Source organism: Pelophylax lessonae (assembly GCF_965119305.1).
Source record: "Pelophylax lessonae genome assembly, chromosome: 7".
NCBI classification, from domain to species: domain Eukaryota; kingdom Metazoa; phylum Chordata; class Amphibia; order Anura; family Ranidae; genus Pelophylax; species Pelophylax lessonae.
Window position 1 is genome coordinate 80032906 of NC_138774.1, and position 18570 is coordinate 80051475.

An 18570-nucleotide genomic window follows, 5' to 3' on the forward strand; every position below is an offset into this window, starting at 1 on the left:
GTACACAAGGTTTAGGAGTGTTTCTATGGGAATGTTTGACTATTCTTCCAGAAGCCCATTTGTGAGGACAGGCACTGATATTGGACGAAAATTGTATAAAGTCCAGGCGCTTACAATCCAAAACACCTCTTATTGGGAAATGATTGATCGAACCAGTGGTCGCTATGATAAATCACTAACGATGCTGCCAGTCCCTGGCATGTCCACGTTGGTTCCTGCTCTGGGTTCGGTTGCCCAGCGACTGCGTGACGTCACCCACCGGAAGCCGCGCTGCCTGTGGCTCTTACATGTTTCGGCCAACACACGCGCTGGCGGCGTCCCATCCGGATTCACTTCTCGCCCCTCATGTGGATTTCATCCATCCTTCCTAGGGTTCTGTGACATCCCAAGAGAGAGAGTGACAACAAGTCCATTTGGTGTACTCACACGGGACCTTGTCAACGTCCTCGCTGGCCACCAGGACCACATGGTAACCACTTGTACTTTGGTATTTTATCCTACAATTTTCAATTGTGAATAAACTAGTTTCATTTTATCTCTCACTGACTGTGTATGGGTTTATCCCTCATATATATACCTCCACTGTGCGCTGCCCGTGTTTTGTCTACTGATATTAGACGAGAATGCCTGGCTTGCAGTCTCTGCTCTAATTCATCCCAAAGGTGTTCTATCGGGGTTGAAGGCAGGACTCTATGCAGGCCAGTCAGGTTCCTCCACCCCAAACTGGCTCATCCATGTCTTTATGGACCTGGCTTTGTGCACTGGTCCAAATCATTTGATGGAGGGGGGATAATGGTGTATAGTTGTTTTTAAGGGGTTGGGCTTGGCCCCTTGGTTCCATTTGCGGGAGCTCTTAAGGTGTCAACATACCAAAACATTTTATACAATTTCATGCTCCCAACTTTGTGGGAACATTTTGGGGATGGCGCCTTCCTGTTCCAAGATGACTGAGCACCAGTGCACAAAGCAAGGTCCATAAAGACATGGATGAGAAAGTTTGGGGTGGAGGAACTTGACTCGCCTGCACAGAGTCCTGACCTTAACCGGATAGAACCCTTTTGGGATGAATTAGAGAGCAGACTGCGAGCCAGGCCTTCTCATCCACATCAGTGCCTGACCTCACAAATGGGCTTCTGGAAGAATGGTCAAACATTTAACCACTTGCCGACCAGTCACTGGGACTGTACTGCGGCAAAGTGGCTCGATTCCGTCCAGCGACGTAGACCTACGTCGCTGGACTCCTCTCCCTGTAGGCGGCGCTCGCGCGCCGCCGGAGGCGCACTCCTGCTGTTTTCAGTCACAGCGGGAGTCGGGCCAGGGGAGTCGAGTTTGGAGATCCGCCCGCTTGTGTAAACAGAGCGGGTGGATCTCCTAAGTGACAGGCAGTGTCAGATTGCAGGGTTCAGCATAGCTGAACATGCGATCTGTCCCTGTGTCACTCAGTCACCTCCCCCCACACACGTTAGTAAGCACCAGGCATACATTAACCCCTCCCTCTCCAATAAAATTAACCCCTTCCCTGCCAGTGTCATTTTTACAGTAACAGTGCATATTTATAGCACTGATTACTGTAGAAATGTCACTGGTACCCCCAAAAGTGTCAAAAATGTCAGTCAGGGGTCCGATCTGTCCGCCGCAATGTCGCAGTCCTGCAAAAAAAAAATCGCAGATCGCCGCCATTACTCGTTAAAAAAAAAAACACCAAAAATGACAGAAATCTTTCCCTTAGTTAGTAAACGCAATAACTTTTGCGCAAACCAATCAAAATTCGCTTATTGTGATTTTTTTTACCAAAAATATGTAGCAGAAAACAAATTGGCCAAAAATGTAAAAAAATTTAGATTTTTACATTTTTTTGGGGGAATTTCATATAAAAAAATGTTAAAAATATTGTTATTTTTTCAAAATAAACGCTCTTTTTTTGTTTATAGCGCAAAAAGTAAAAATCGCACAGGTGATCAAATACCACCAAAAGAAAGCTCTGTTTGTGGGAAAAAAGGACATAAATTTAGTTTGGGTACAGCAACGCAGGACCGCGCAATTGTCAGTTAAAGTCGCACAGCGCCGAATCGCAAAAAGTGGCCTGGATGTAAGACAGCAAAATCCTCCGGTGGTAAAGTGGTTAGATAGACACACTCCTAAACCTTGTAGACATTCTTCCCAGATGAGTTGAAGCTGTTATAGCCAACTCAATATTGAATTCTACAGACTAAGACTAGGATGCCATTAAAGTTCATATGTGTGTAAAGGCAGGGGTCCCAATACTTTTGGTAATATAGTGTATGTATAACCTCTTAAAGAGATCACAGTACTTCCCTGGCATTCCCTTTGTCTTTCCTCTTTAGAAGGAGAGCACCATGTTTGTTCAGTAGTTATTCAGGTCCGCTATCTACTTCCTGGACTGAGATGGTGGCTAAGAGATGACAGTCATGTAAATCCTGGTGTCTGTGCAATTTTTGGCAATTTTCAAGAAATGTCTGGCACAGATCAGCCCCATCACTGTGGAGAGGAGACTGTGGAAATTGTTCCAGCTGCCTGAAGCAGACTGATGATATCATCTCTGCTTATGCAAAATAACTGTAATGAAGGTCAAGGACAGCTTCTTTAATGATAGAAGGTAGAGCTATTGAATGGGATGAATATGAAAATGCACGCTGGTGCAATGGCAAGGACAGTAGGGTATAAAGTTAAAGCTGTATATTGTGAAATATAATGGCTTTATGCATCATTATAATGTTACTAAACAGTCCACTTTAGGCGTGTACATAACTGTTTACTGTAAGCTTGCTGTGACTTTTTACTGCTACAGTCAAAGCAAAGCTGCCAGAAGAAAAATTTACTCCAGATGCTGCATAACCAATTGACACAAATTCTTCCTTCCTCTTTACTATCAAGGCAGATTACTGCACTGTGTGCAAGCACTTTGCATCAATCAGAAAGATGTCAGTGGCTGCGGGCATGGTACAGGTGATGCAGAGGCTGCGGGCATGGTACAGGAAATATAGGGGGTGTGGGCATGGTACAGGAAATGTAGGAGCTGTGGGCATGGTAGAGGAGATGGAGAGGCTGCGGGCATGGTACAGGAAATGTAGAGGCTGTGGGCATGGTAGAGGAGATGGAGAGGCTGCGGGCATGGTACAGGAAATGTAGAGGCTGTGGGCATGGTAGAGGAGATGGAGAGGCTGCGGGCATGGTACAGGAAATGTAGAGGCTGTGGGCATGGTAGAGGAGATGGAGAGGCTGCGGGCATGGTACAGGAAATGTAGAGGCTGTGGGCATGGTAGAGGAGATGGAGAGGCTGCGGGCATGGTACAGATAATGTAGAGGCTGTGGGCATGGTAGAGGAGATGGAGAGGCTGCGGGCATGGTACAGGAAATGTAGAGGCTGTGGGCATGGTACAGGTGATGCAGAGGCTGCGGGCATGGTACAGGAAATATAGGGGGTGTGGGCATGGTACAGGAGATGCAGAGGCTGCGGACATGGTACAGGAGGAGGCAGCGGGCATGGTACAGGAGATGCAGGGGGTGCGGGCATGGTATATGAGATACAGGGGCTGTGGACATGGTACAGGAGATGCAGGTGCTGCGGGCATGGTACAGGAGATGCAGGTGCTGCAGGCATGGTACAGGAGATGTCAGAGGCATCTTACCGGGCTGTGATGAGGCGCATGCCCTGGACAGAACACCACTGCTGCCTTACATTTAAAAATGGCGCCGCCTGGCGCCATTACGTCATTGCGCATTGCCCGCAAAAGGCCGAGCGTGTACCGGCTTTCCCGAGCAGCGGCAGCACATATGCAGTTGACATGTCCACCCAGGCCCAGCCGCAGCCATATTTTTTATGGGCATTGCTGCCCTCAAAACAGCCCCAGGGCAGGTGGCCTTGCCAGCCTACCGAGAAATTTCCCGGTATCCCTGTAGGCCAATCCGGCCCTGTGTACTTTTGTATGCGACAGTGCTACTGTAAGCATGAGTTCAGTGAACAGGAATATCCAGAAAGATGGAAAAATTGTTTTTTTTTTTTTGCATAAGCTCATACGCTGTACTCATGATTACAGTAGCAGTGCCGTATACACAAGTACAGCAGGACACAGCTATTCATGTCAATGACAGCCTGTACGCTGCACCTGGGTTGCACGGGCAGAGAAAAGACAGCTGCAATTACATTGAATGGACTCTGTGTGCAAGACCCCTTATAAGAAAAGGTATACTTTAATCTCAACAATAGGCATCATTTGACCAATATCTCACATGGGTGGCTACTGAGAAAGAAAATTTACATCTTACCTGTTAAATTCATAAATATCTTCGATGTTGCAGAATAAAGTGCTGACTTGTTCGGGTTTGAGGGGGAGCTGACCACAATCTATTATACAGCCCAAATAATCCTGTCGAGAAGAGACACAATTGTTACACTGCATGCAAACACAATGTAGTCCAGATGATTCAATAGGAATTTGGGAAGGACCTTTTCTGATCCAGTCGGACTGTAACCCTGTACACATATCCAGCTCCAAAAAGATATGGTTTGATCAGTTTGGTGTGGAGGAAATCAAGTGGCCTGCACAAAGCCCTGACCTCAACCCTACTGGACATCTTGAGATGAACTGGAATGCCAGGTCTTCTTGTCCAACATCTGTACCTGACCCAACAAGGGCCGGCCTTAGGTGTTCAGGCACCCCCCCCCCCCCCTCCCCCAGCGCCCTGCACATTTTCTTGCACTTTTTTTGCACTTCATTTGACTTTTCTTTTTTATGATCACTAATAACTTAGCCCCCCTTACATTAGAGACCCCTCTTACATCAGAGACCCTCCCCCACGGAGCCCCCCTTACATCAGAAACCCCCCACAGAGGACCCCCTTACATCAGAGACCCCCCCACGGAGCCCCTCCTTACATCAAAGACCCCCTTACATCAGAGACCCCCACGGAGCCCCCCCTTACATCACCCAACGATTGTTCTTTTGGCTGACTGGAAACTCATTCCCAGAGAGACACACCAAAATCTTGTAGAAAGCCTTCCCATGAGTAGAAGAGGCTGTGATAGCTGCTAAAGGGGAGACATCTCCATTATAATGCCCATGGTTTTGGAACAAATTGTCCAACAAGCTCATATAGGAGTAAGGGTCAAGTATCCAAAATTTTGGCTATATCTTTTGTTAATTTTAGAGACCTAATAAAGAAAAGAACCATATTTTACCTATAGAACAGTTTTACTCCTTCTTTGCATACCATTTTTCAGAAAAGCCTCCAGGTATTAGAGAGGTGAAAATGTTTTTTAAATGTATGTCAAGGCAAAAAATAAAAAAATGCAGTATATCTTTAAATTATATGCACATTTCCCCATGTTTTATCCCTTTAGGCTGGGTTCACACTTATGTGAATTGGATGCGGGTTTCCCTGCATCCAATCACATGACAGGGGAGTGTGACCATCTCTCAATGGAGCTGGTTCACACACCACCAGCACGGCCGCGGTCTGGATTTTGAAAGGGTCCTGTGCGTCTTTGGCTCCAAATCAGGTGTGAATTCAGGCAGAAATTTGGACCTGATTTTAGGGATGCACCGATCCTATATTCCGATCGGATATCGGCCCCGATACAGGCAAAATAGCTGGATCGGGGGATCAGTAAAATTAACAGATCCACGGGCCGATCCGGTTTTGCTCTTTATAGCTTGTGAGGGAGCAGAGAACAGCTGTCAAAAAAAAAAAAAAGAGCCTCCTGCAAATGCCTTTCAACTCTCCCAGTTAAGTAAACACAATGATTACAATGTATCTTTTTGTTCCATCTGCCGGAGGAGGGAAGTTTAACCTCTTAAAGACTAAACCCATGACATATTCGATTTTGAATGCACAATTGTTATAAGGTATCTGCCGATACCGATCCGGAAGTATTATTTTGTTATAAGCTTACAAAACAGTACTTCCAGATCGAACTCGGGATCGGCAATTTCACAAAGCAAAAGATCGGGATCGGGACCAAAAAAGTTGGATCGGTGCATCCCTACCTGATTTGCACCTGAATCAGTAAACAGGGATGCACTGGACCTCCTGCTGGGAGCCACGGCATGTGTGAACCCAGCCTTAAAAAACCTTTAACGAAAATGCTACTAACTGTTGTTGGCTGACAACACACATCATTTTTGTGGACTAACTGTTGTCAGGCTGCCAAGTTTTCTTTTACCAAACTCAGAACCACCCACTCTTCCATCTCCACAACAAAGGCCAGTCATTCTGTAGTGTCATGATAAGGATGGGGGTTGGGTAATCACTTTCCTTGAGATAACACAGGAAATAGCGCTGGACACAGAGCAACTCTAAATTTCTGACATGATCAACAGCTACTTTTTGTTTTAACTAAACAGATATACAAAACCATTTTAATAGTATCTTTATGAGACAAAAAGGGAGCAAGAAAGAGAAACTAATTTTTAGGGTTTACAAAAGGCTAAAGCATGGAATCTAGTAACTGGATGTGCCATGGAGTCCAGTGGTGTATTTTGGTTTTGTGCTGCCCTAGGCAAGACTAAAATTGGGTGCCCCCCCCCCCCCATGTAAATTTTCCCCACTCCTTTTTTATCAGATGTGACTCCGTCCAAAACTGAAGGACTACAAGTCCCAGCACGAACCCCTGAGATCTCACGGGGGGGGGGGGGTGAGAGGGGGCGAGAGAGAGAGAGGGGTGGGTGGGTGAGAGAGGGAAAGAGAGGGGGTATGAGAGAGAGAGAGAGGGTGGGTGAGGGAGGGAGGGAGGGAGAGAGAGAGGGTGGGTGAGGGGGGATGAAAGAGAGGGGAGAATCAAAGAGAGAGAGGGGGGATGAGAGAGAGAGAGAGGGGGGGGTGAGAGAGAGGGGGGAGTGAGAGAGAGAGAGAGAGAGAGAGAGAGAGAGGGGGGGTGAGAGAGAGGGGAGTGAGAGAGAGAGAGAGGGGGGGTGAGAGAGAGAGAGAGGGGGGATGTGAGAGAGAGGGGGGGATGTGAGAGAGAGGGGGGAGAGAGTAGGGGGATGAGAGAGAGAGAGAGAGAGAGAGAGAGAAAGAGGAGAGCGAAAGAGGGGGGGATGATAGAGAAAGAGAGAGGGGGTGAGAAAGAGGGGGATGAGAGAGGCGGTTCTAGCAACTAGTGGCCAATAGAGTCTCAGGTGGAGGGGGGTGGCTTTTTTGCTGCCCCCCTGCAAAGTGCTGCCCTAGGCCTGGGCCTTGTTGGCCTAGGCCAAAATACACCACTGATGGAGTCACCATACTATCCATAAAGCATTTTTTAAATGGTACAGCAACAGTATCTTCTTGGAATATGTGAACATCATCATGTTTGCAGTGTTTGCTCTGTAGGGTGCACCTGGTCCAATGAAATATTGTGTATATATATAATTAAATGGCCACATTATAAAACCTCATAATAACTTCCGGCTTTTAGTTAGATTGCTTCCACTAAAAGGCCTAAAATAAACATAGCCAAGCATATAAATCCATGGTGTGCAGAGCAGCACTTTCCGAGTCTTTAGCCTTAGGGCAGTAGGATCATTCCTACATTTGTAACCACCTTCTGAAATGTCCAGCATAAAGTAAATATACTAAAGTACAAAATAAATCATGAGAAAGGAATTTATTTCTGGTCAGTTTGAGTGGTGGTTTCAGTGTCTATCCCTTCCAGTCTTCCTTTATTTAGATACATATACCCACATAATGTTACAGTGGTTGGAATATATGGCATGGTCCAGTAGTCCAAGGCATATGTGATCAGGACGAAACGTCTACTGCTCCAGATCCAGATTGGAGGTTTGGGGATATTCTGGGCTATGAAAACTACACCATGGGAAAAAAGAACTTTATAGTTAAGGAGTGTTCATCCATCAGAACTGACTATATATCATTCTGTGTAATTGGGGCAATATCACATTTTCTCAGGCTATATTGTCTACAGAATAAGTGAATGGGGAAATGCCTTTTTATGGCCACTAAATGAAACTGGGGAGCGTACTTACTTTTTATGATAGTCAGGGCCATCCAGTGATCATATTTTCTAAATTCACATATTCTTGATCTGCAGAGAATATAGCCCGAGAACATTCGATTTTAGCCCATTCACACAAAAGAAGGTTCAATTACACTTTAAGCCAATGAGTGAAAAACGCTGCCAACAATCCTGCAGAGTCCCTTATCACAACCAATTATCATCCATTCAAAATGAAACCACAGACTAACCTTTTAATCTTTATTATTCGCCAGCGGCAGCTCCTTTACTTTTTCCAGTTTTCATAATAAGGTGATTATTTAGTAGAAAAGCACATAATATGGTGAATTTTTGGTAGAAAAGCACAGGGGTCAATAGTTCCTGTATACAATGAACATAATAATACCAAGAAAGGCATTAACATTGTATACAGCAGTTCTTCTGCATCAGGGTTCAGGGACAAAAATGACCTCTGCGCTAAAAAGCGACACTGCCGGATGTCATTGCAAGGCGATTTCTGACAAGAGTCCCTCGTTTTCCTGAACTTTACTCCAGTACCCTTTGTGGCACCTAACAATCATTTTATTAGATACAGATGTTCTTTTTCTTTTGGTTTACGGTCTCAGATGCTGTCTGGTGCACAGCTATTTTTATTAATGCACAGAATGAAGTAATTACAGGTTAACCCACAGCCAGTATGTAGTCATTTTAAGGGAATGTATCATCATTTCCATTTATATATGTAAAGATCAGCTTGATGTAAAGACCGCCATACATGGCTCAAAAATCAAGCAATGGGTGCCCTTGCTGGCACCACCCGGCTCCTTCAACAAAAGTCAATTGTTCAAAATTGTTGGCCAAACAGCACCTGCATTCATTCAGATGAAGGCAAAGTTTGGGAATTCTAACAGCTGATGGAGCCGGTAGGGGTCATTCGTCCATCTGCTTAAGTTGGCGTAGAGGGAGGAATCTGTTAGAAGTGTATGGCCAGCTTTAGTAGTCCTATGAATGTATGTTCATCTTAAAAATACGTATGTATTTAGTTTGTAAATACGTATGCACGTGGGAGCAGCTACTGTATATTTTCTCACCACGTAGTCAGGCTCTTAGGTTTCATATCCACATAGCCTAATATGACTGCCGGGCACGGGAAAATGCAAAACGCAGCAAATCTTACCATGATTTTGACTTGTTTTGCAGCCAGCGGTCAAAACGTTCCTAACCTGAACGCGATTCTTCAGAGAGGGAGGTTGAACCTCACCTAACAATCCTAAAAGCTTATGTGTACATGGATACATAGGCTTTAATGGAGATGAGATTAGGAACTTTTGCAAAAAACTCCAAAAGCGCCTAAACTCAAGTTTAGGAGCTGTAGTGTACATGAAGCCTGATTCCTACTGCCTAATAGGGTCATTTACTAAAACTGTCAAGTGCAAAATCTGGCGCAGCTATGCATGTTAGCCAATCAGCTTCTAACTTTAGCTTGTTCAATTAAGCTTTGACAAAAAAAACTGGAAGCTGATTGGTTTCTATGCAGAGCTGCACCAGATTTTGCACTTTTAAAACTCCAGTTTTAGTAAATCTACCCCAATGTTTGTCCTTTACTGGTCCTTTCAGGAATGCAAGTCTATGAGTTGGCCCAATCACTGAAAACAATACCCTTACTGCATGGCTGATCTTATACAGTATGTAGCATGAGGCTAATAGTGCTTGCCCATGATTATACAGACACTGCTCACCGGTTGTTTGGAACCAGCCATGGTCAAGGTTTGCAGATAAGACAAAAAAAACATTTATGAAGCTCTTTTAACCTCCCTGGCGGTATGATTATGTCAGGAATTCTGTACCAAAAGCGGTACAATTTTTTTCATGGAAATTTGGCGTTATGTATTATAGGCCTACAATTCTTAGTAATTAGTGACTTAAACCTGACCAAAATAAGAGTCTAGTAGACATCCCAGATGTGATAAATTTGAAACACAAACGCATGAATTATAATCGAATCAATAATATAATTTTATATATATATATATATATATATATATATATATATATACGTGTGTATATAGGTATATATATATATATATATATATATTCATATATATATAATATAAAATGTGTTATGTGTTTGTGTTTTGTGCAACGTTTTTTTTTTTTTTTTTTTTAATTTCCCTCCCTAGTTCCGCTCCCATGCAGCATTGCTGCTGCAGGGAACGGAACTAGGAAGTCATCTGACCGACGGACGAGCGGCGGGGATCTCGGCTGGCGGTCACAGCAATGAGAGATCATCGCTGGATCGCCAGGAGAAGGTAAGAGACACCGCTGCGCTCTCTGCACATCTACCCCGAGCGTGACTCGGGGATACCGATCCTAACCTAAAAAATCCACCCCGAGTCACGCTCGGGATTACAGCCAGGGAGGTTAAGGGTAAGAAAAATGGGGTGGTGGTTACTGTTTCTTAACTAAGCATTAGTGGCAAGTTAAGTCCATCCTTGTTTAAAGCCTTATTTTCTTCTAAGGCCCCTTTCACACTTGTGTGACCTAAAAGTTGCACAATTTTGAAGCGATTTTTGACGCAATTTTGACTGGACTTGAAGCAATGCCTGTGTAATCTTGAGGTCTTTGGACCTCACAACACATCAAAGTCGGACCAAAGTAGTGCAGAGACTACTTTGAAGTGGACTTGAAGTCACACAGATATGAACGGTACTCATTGGAAATCATGGAGCACAACTTGTCATGCGACTTTGCAGTCCCAAGTAGCAGGACAAGTGTGAAAGGGGTCTAAAGCTACCTAAAAATACTTAAAGTATAACTAACGGCAAAACTTTTTTTTAAATTTTGGATATAGTGAAGAGGGATTAGAACTCCTTGCGATTTTTATTGTTGTCTGTGCCCTTGTTAAAAAGATTCACCCTTTCTATTTGTCCTGTTTACCATTATCACTATAAGTGAAAGAAAATCCCAAATTCTCGGTTGTCCCCAGAAAAGTAATAGAGGGGAAATCTTCTAATAGGGGACACCAATTCTGGTGACCTGGGGGGTCCCCAAGAAATTCCCTTAATTTGCAGGGATTTCCTCTCACTTCCTGTTTGGCCATGGGACAGAAAGTGAAGAGAAATCTCCAAAATGGGACACAGAAGGCAAAAAAATAAATATATGAGGGGTTATAATCCTCCTTTAAGGCTCATACACACTAAAAGAAAATCTGGCAAACATTTTCGTCCAAAGAATTTTCGTACAATTTTCGTATAGTGTGTACAGAACTTTCTACAGACGATTCAGACGATTCAAAGATTTTCGTTTTATGTGTATCGTTTTCGTACGATTTTTGTACAAGAAAAATCTGAAAAGAAAGACTGGGCATGATCAGAAAGAAGCAATAAACAACCAAAAAAAGCCTTTGTCGTAAGAGAATTTTCGTACAAATTTTCTTTCATCAGTTCCGATTTGCTGTGAAACAACGAGGAAAATCAGACGATCGTTCGCCCGATTTTCTTATAGTGTGTACCCCACTTTACTCTATATAAAATGGAAAAAAAAAAAGTTTTGTCTACAGTTCTACTTTGATGATAACAGTGCATTAAAACATTCAGAAATTTGGGAAAGATCCATAAGGAGTTACCATTGCTCCTTTTAGACTTCTGGTAAGTATCTTTATGCTCTGTCGCAATACTCTTTAGCATAGCGGCTCCATCGAGACCCCCCAGGGATGTTTTGTGAGCCCCTCACCCTCCCTCTTGTGTAATAGAGGAATTGAACCCCTGTGGATTTAGAGCAGAAACTCTGTTTACAAATTGGGTATTTCTCTCAAACCGGATGAAGGGTTAGATGTTGGGCCATGGAATGACACAAGGGGCCACACTAGCATCAGGGAGGCTGAATGCAATCAGTAAGGAGGAAGGGAGAGGAGACAGGGGAAAGACACACAGAAGAGACAGGAATATCCACAGAAAGGATAACTAGAATAGTGTTGATTATGGCATTGAGCATCTTTATGGGCCTACTGACTGAAGGAGTCGTAAATATAAGGTTTTGAGATTATTTGATGATGTAAAGTTATGCACTTGGGCATCAGAAACACGAAAGCAAGCTCACTGGGGGGGAAACCTCTGGGTGAGTCTAGGATGGAAAAGGACCTGGGGGTACTGGTGGACAACAGGCTTGGCAGTGGCATGCAATGCCAAGCCGCTGCAAGCAAAGCCAACAAAATACTGGCATGTATAAAAAAGGGGATTCACTCCAGAAATAAAGAGATTATTCTCCCGCTCTACAAGACTCTGGTTCGGCCACATCTGGAGTATGCTGTCCAGTTCTGGGCACCGGTCCTCAGGAAGGATGTCCAGAGAAGGGCAACAAAAATAATTAGGGGAATGGAGGCCATCAGCTATGAGGAAAGACTACAGTACAAGCACTGAACTTATTCTCTCTGGAGAAGAGACAATTGAGGGGGGATATGATATCAATGTACAAATACTGTACTGGTGATGACCCTAGCATAAGGAACAAACTTTTTAGAGAAAGGGAATATAATAAGACACGTGGCCACTCACTAAAACTAGAGGAGAAACGGTTTAACCTTAAAATACGTAAGGGGTTCTTCACTGTCAGAGCAGTAAGGATGTGGAATTCTCTTTCACAAGCAGTCGTATCAGCAGGGAGCATTGATAGTTCCAAAAAACTATTAGATGGGCACCTTAAAGACCACAACATACAGGGGTATACAATGTACGGTTAACAGCAAACACTCACACATCATAGGTTGAACTGGATGGACTGATGTCTTTTTTCAACCACAAACTATGTAACTAGCGGTTTCTAAAAAAAAAAGTATACTAAGTACCTTCTGATGTACATCACCCTATCCCAAATACCATTATGATCTGTAATTGTTATAGATTGTACCTGATGGTGCTGAAATCTTGAAAATGTTATGTGTGAAAAAGACCATGTCCTGGTATATAAATTTGCAGATAGGAGAAGGTTTACAAACTTCAGCAATAGTTAAAATCAACAGCGGGCAGAAGCAATTTTCTAGGATGCAGTCAAACAGTTGCAATAACTATTGCCAGAAGAGCACATGCTGGGTTCCACCAACCCACTTGTCACAGGTATGATGGGGAAATAAACCTATCGCTCAGTCTTTCAATAGCTGCTTGGGAGGTCCACAGGAAGAGCAACGTGATACAGCTGCAGAATCCTGTGCTACCCAATATTCTGGATCAGCAATGCTGATCTTCACATTGAGGATATCAGTACAGGAGAGGGGAATATACAAAGGGTTTATATTATTGGCGGTTACTAATACAGAGAGGGTTAGTGTTGGGGTTAAAAGGAGGTTTAATCAGTGGCGGCTGGTGCTCCATCAGTCGGGAGGGCGGGCGGCAGACGGACCCTCCCAATCACTCCAGCCCACACCACCATATCCCCCCCATGCCAGTTTACTTACCTTGCTCCACGGGACTGCGGCGGTGGCAGCTTCCCCCTCAGTCTCCATGTTCCCTCTCAGCAGCCGTCTCCTCCCTCCTACTTGGCCAATAGGATGCCTTCTCCTTTCGGCCAATCGGGAAACAGGTCTCAGGACCCGCTTCCTGATTGGCCGGGAGGAGAATCATTGTGACAATAGCGAATGTTCATTCGCTATTGTCACACAACTGGGTGGGCTCAGAGCGCAGTGCTCTGCGCCCAGAGCCCACCCTATTTTAAAGCCTTTTAGAGCCTCTAGGTCTAATCACGTGCTTAAAAAAAAAAAAAAAATCCCCCATTGAAATCCATGCATCTGGTGCCCTGCATGTAGATTAGGGGGCCGGACGCATGGATAGGGGGGGCAGCATCCCTGCGCCCCTAATGGCCACCACTGGGTTTAATATAAGTGTTACAGAGAGGGTTATTCTGGCCATAAACTAGTAGAATTGCTTGGAAATTTTTAGTTTTAAGAATGATTGCGGGGGTCAAATAAATGCTTGCTTTTGACCATAGTGATCAGAAAATTCGGAGAAGCAGGATGGAAAATCTTTCTTGAATGAACAAATTTCTATCAGTGTGTGTGGTCTTCATTCAGAGAGTTAAATTCATTACAAAATCGAAAGTTAAAGTGAAATTAAATACTTTGATCCTCCTCTTCTCCAGTCCCCCACTGGCACTCCTGGCTCCTCCTCTTCAGCCAGTGCCCCAATAGAAAGCCACTTTCTCTGGGGGCACTGGTGCATGTTCGCTCCCGAGCCTCACTGTATGTGTCCTTAAGACACATGAAGCCATGGCTCGGCCCTGCCCCCACTCTCTCCTCATTGGCTCACTGGCTGTGCACCCGGCTCAGCCTCTCAGTGAGCCGCTGAGAGCCTGAACTGGCTGCTCCCACCCCCTCCACAGCCCAGCGCTCTAGTGAGTGAGGAAGGGGCAGAGCAGCTCTCTGCTTGGGGAGCTGTTTGATCGCTCGGTTCTCAGCGTTAGAGGCGCCAGGGAACCAATGCTGCATCCACCTACGTAAGTATGTATCTAAACAAAAAAAAAAAAAAACATACATTTCTTTTAACCGCTTGCTGACTGTATTACTTATATACAGTGGTGGTTCTGCTGCACATGATCACATACCTAGTTTGTGATCCAGCGCGCGCATGTGCATCGCTAGCGACCCGCTCTCGCTGTGATTATACACGGTGGGAGCTGATCTGCAGGTACTGCAGACTCGATGTCTGCCGGCACACGATGATCATTAGGCAGAGAGCCAGAATGGTGATCTGCCTATGTAAACAAGCCTTTCTGTCACTAGGGAAGGCATTGATTCTGTGTTCCTGCAAAGCAGGAACATGGATCAATGCCGTCCCTTAGTAAAAGCACCTCCCCCACAGTACACAAGCACTGGCTAGGCGCACAGTTAACCCTTTGATTGCCCCTGATGTTAACCCCTTCCCAGCCAGTGTCATTAGTACAGTGACAGTTCATATTTTTAGCACTGATCACTGTATTAGTGTCACTGGTCCCCATAACAGGTCAAGTTAGTGTCCAATTGGTTTGCCGCATTATCGCAGTCCCGCTATAAGTCGCTGATCACCGGCATTGCTAGTAAAAAAATAAAAATAAATAAAAATTCCATAAATATATCCCAAGCTATAACTTTTGCGCAAACCAAAAATATGTAGCAGAAAAGATGTTGGCCTAAATTGATGAAGAAATTTGATTTTTTAAAAATTTTTATTGGATATGTTTTAGAGCAGAAAGTTAAAAAAGTTTTTATTTATTTTTTTTCAAAATTATTTTCGGTGTTTGTTTATTGCGTTAAAAAAAAAAAAAAAAAATGCGAAGATGATCAAATATCACCAAAAGAAAGCTCTATTTGTGGGAAAAAAGACATAAATTTTCTCTATAGAAAAATAATGATGCTCATTGTTGATTAATTTAGGGATCAGTAAGGAATTTTCCCCCCTTTTGGAGCAAATTTGAGCTCTCTTTCTAAGGATAGTTTACATTTTTTTGGATCAGCTGTATGTTTATTGTCTGTTATTGCCTCTGCACCATTTTCCTCTGATCTGGGGTAGCTTAACGATGTACCCGTGGGGTGGATCCTTGACTCCCTGGACTCACAGGGACTATATTGGGTGGCACTGAGTGTCATTCAGAAGACTTTTGCTGGATTGCTAAACGAGGAGTCTACAGGCCCCTTTCACACTTGTGCGACTTGTCCTGCGATTTGGGACTGCAAAGTCGCATGACAAGTCGTTTTCTGTGATTTCCATAGAGTATCGTTCATATTTGTACGACTTCCAGTCGCAACAACTTCAAAGTAGTCCCTGTACTGCTTTGGGCCGATTTTGATGCGTTTTGAGGTCCATAGACATAGACATTGCTTCAAGTCCAGTCATAATCACGGCAAAAAAAAATCTCTGCAAATTTGCAGTAAAACCACGTGACTTATTGGTTGCATAAGTGTGAAAGGGGCCTCAGGGGACAGCACTGGAGATAATATATATATTGCAAAGACAGCTATTGCTTTTTTACAAAATGCTGGGTTGTTGATTTCCTATTTTTTAAAGGCGTGGAGTTGGGCATTAGGCATGCTCTACTGAGCTATGCAACTATCTGAAAGCCTGCTTTGTGAATGCCTTCATTTTATTTATTTCTTTTTTGTTCAGTTATTTGTCACATTGTAGTCCTGGTTACTCCCACTAAAGAGTAAAGCCCCGTACACACGCGTTGATAATTGGCCGTGAATTTTCGGCCAACGTCCGATCAGCCGATTTTCGGCTTGTTAGTATGATGCTTCCGACAACCGACTGCGACTTTTCGGCCGAAAAAAATCTGGTGTGCATGCTATAAAATTTTTGTTGGCCGTCAACACAACGGCCGATTTTCCGTCAGTCAGTACAGATTTCGGCAGACAAAAATCTGATGAGCAAGACTGGGCATGCTCAGAGAAGAAAAAACACACAGAAAGTAAACCAGCACATGACATCACTTCAGAAGTAGATTTTTGTTGGCCGAGAAAATTTGTGTGCAGTCTAGGCACATTCCAACCAACAAAACACCACTCTGGACAAAAGTCGGACGATCGGTCGGCCGATAATCGTTGCGTGTGTACGAGGCTTAAGTCCCGGCTCAAACATATGCGATGTGGGAACAGGGCTGCTGTTAGAAATCGCGGGGCCCTGTACAGACTACCTGGCAGGGCCCCCCCCCCAAGAAAATATTAAAGATATATTTAGCTAAAATTACAACAAAATCACTATTAGCAGACACAAATATAACATAACTCGCATAATTCCTGCTAATACTAAAAAAAAAAAACTATGTTAAATAAAAAAGATGAGATGAGAAAAATATACAGGCTGGGCAGTTGGAGCTCCATGATCAGAGAGAGAGAAACAAAGTTACAATTTACAAATAAAATCCTGAGCAGAGATAACATTAGAGCCAGTGCTGGGAGGGGGGCCCACACAAGGGAGGGGGATTAGTGAGGGACAACTGTCTCTTTCTCAACAGATAAAAGCTGATAGCAGGGAGAGGGACAGATCAGATTCAGGTGCTGGAGGAAGATTTCTGTATTTGTTGTCCATCACGAATCCCCCTCTCTGTGTGGGCCCCCCCTGTGAGATCGGGCCCCCTACAAGAGGACTGGTGGTCCCCCCCTATCAGCGGCCCTGTGGGATCCCGCATCTCACTCAACTCGCAGGCAGTTCACACTGCTATATGCGAATCGCTGGGGGGTGTCAATATAAAGGTAATGACACCCCCTGATCAATTCACATATCCCAATGCGAAATGTCAGTTCGGACATGAATTTGATTGCTTAGGTGTGAACACCCATGCGATCCGATTCTGGTGCGGTCCCAAAAAATGGTCCTGTGCGAATTTGGTCCACATGCAATGCAAATTCAGCCATGCAATCTGTATGGCTGAATTTGCATCGCACAGGCATCGCATGTGATTTTCAGAGCAGTGCGCTGTGAATAACACGTGATGTCTCTCGCATATGTGTGAACCGGCTCTAAAAGAGTGAAACACACAACGAAATGTCAAACACATTGTCCAAGCTTGTTCTTAGAAGTCGCACAAGATGGATGCTGTCTGCGCTTCATGGTTTATAGCTCTACATCTGCATTGTGATGAATGTTCAGCCTGAGCCATTATTTAAACAGGATAAACTGGTGGCCAGTTAGTATTTGTGGAATGCCAGAGATTGCTGAGACCCAGCGTCTCTCTGACACATTCCCACTGGGCAGGGGTCAGTGTGTGAGTGAGAGCAGACCACACTCAGATGTAGTATGGAGTGTCAGTGCGGCCCCTCTGTGTGTCCTGCTGGCCAATGTTTGCTCGGTCTCTCCCCTTACACATCAATCTCATGTATGGGGTCAGTCACATCTGTCACATGCTTCAGCTTCATCACCAAAAGGGTTCTTTTTACGCAAAATATTTTTTTTCTTAGTTTACAGTAGGAAATGAGCAATTCAGTATGGATGGAAACATGGAAATATTTACAAAGGCTATTTCTTTTCTACTATTAGTAGTAGTTATGGTTGTTTTTGTTATTATTTATTGTATTTCTGTAATATGTTACAGAGTACATAATCACATTTATCTATGTCCTTGCTTTAGCTGATTTTTTTTATATTTATGTAGCTCAGATAAAACATGAACATTTTTAAATTTGGAGAATTTCACGTGTTTACAATCTGATCGAGTGATCTATGCCAACACCACAATCACACTCAACATACTACAATCCAGCACCTTTACACTTCTTAGGCATACTTGCCAACTGTCCTATTTTTGCCGGGACAGTCCCGGCAAATAGGAGCTTGTCCCGGGTAATTTACTCTGCCAGGACTTGTCCCAGCAAATCAGTGTTGCCAACCGCCTGTTAATCGGGCTCCCCGTAAATGCCCGTAAAAAAAAAAAATGGTTGCGGGCCGACATTGTAACTGCGCATGTGCCGTTTTGAAGCCTGCCGGGCTCGGGAAAGCTAATACAAGCTCGGCCAGGCAGGCGCATGCACAGTTATGTAATGGCGCCGCCTGGGACCATTTTTAAATCAAAGGCACTCGTTCTCGGCAGCGCCTTGCCAGCGCCGCCACAGCAGAGCAAAGAAGGACCCCTGGAGAGTAAATAAGGACCCCTGGAGAGTA

At 44.2% G+C, this 18570-nt stretch overlaps 1 protein-coding gene across 1 annotated transcript in view; it reads right to left on the reverse strand.

Moving 5' to 3' along the window:
• PLEKHG2 (pleckstrin homology and RhoGEF domain containing G2) overlaps positions 1–18570 on the reverse strand; it is a 170652-nt gene that overhangs the window by 57067 nt on the left and 95015 nt on the right. Inside the window, exon 5 of the mRNA XM_082263484.1 lies at positions 4288–4388. Coding sequence (XP_082119610.1) covers positions 4288–4388 — 101 coding nt within the window. The remainder of the gene's footprint in view (positions 1–4287; positions 4389–18570) is intronic.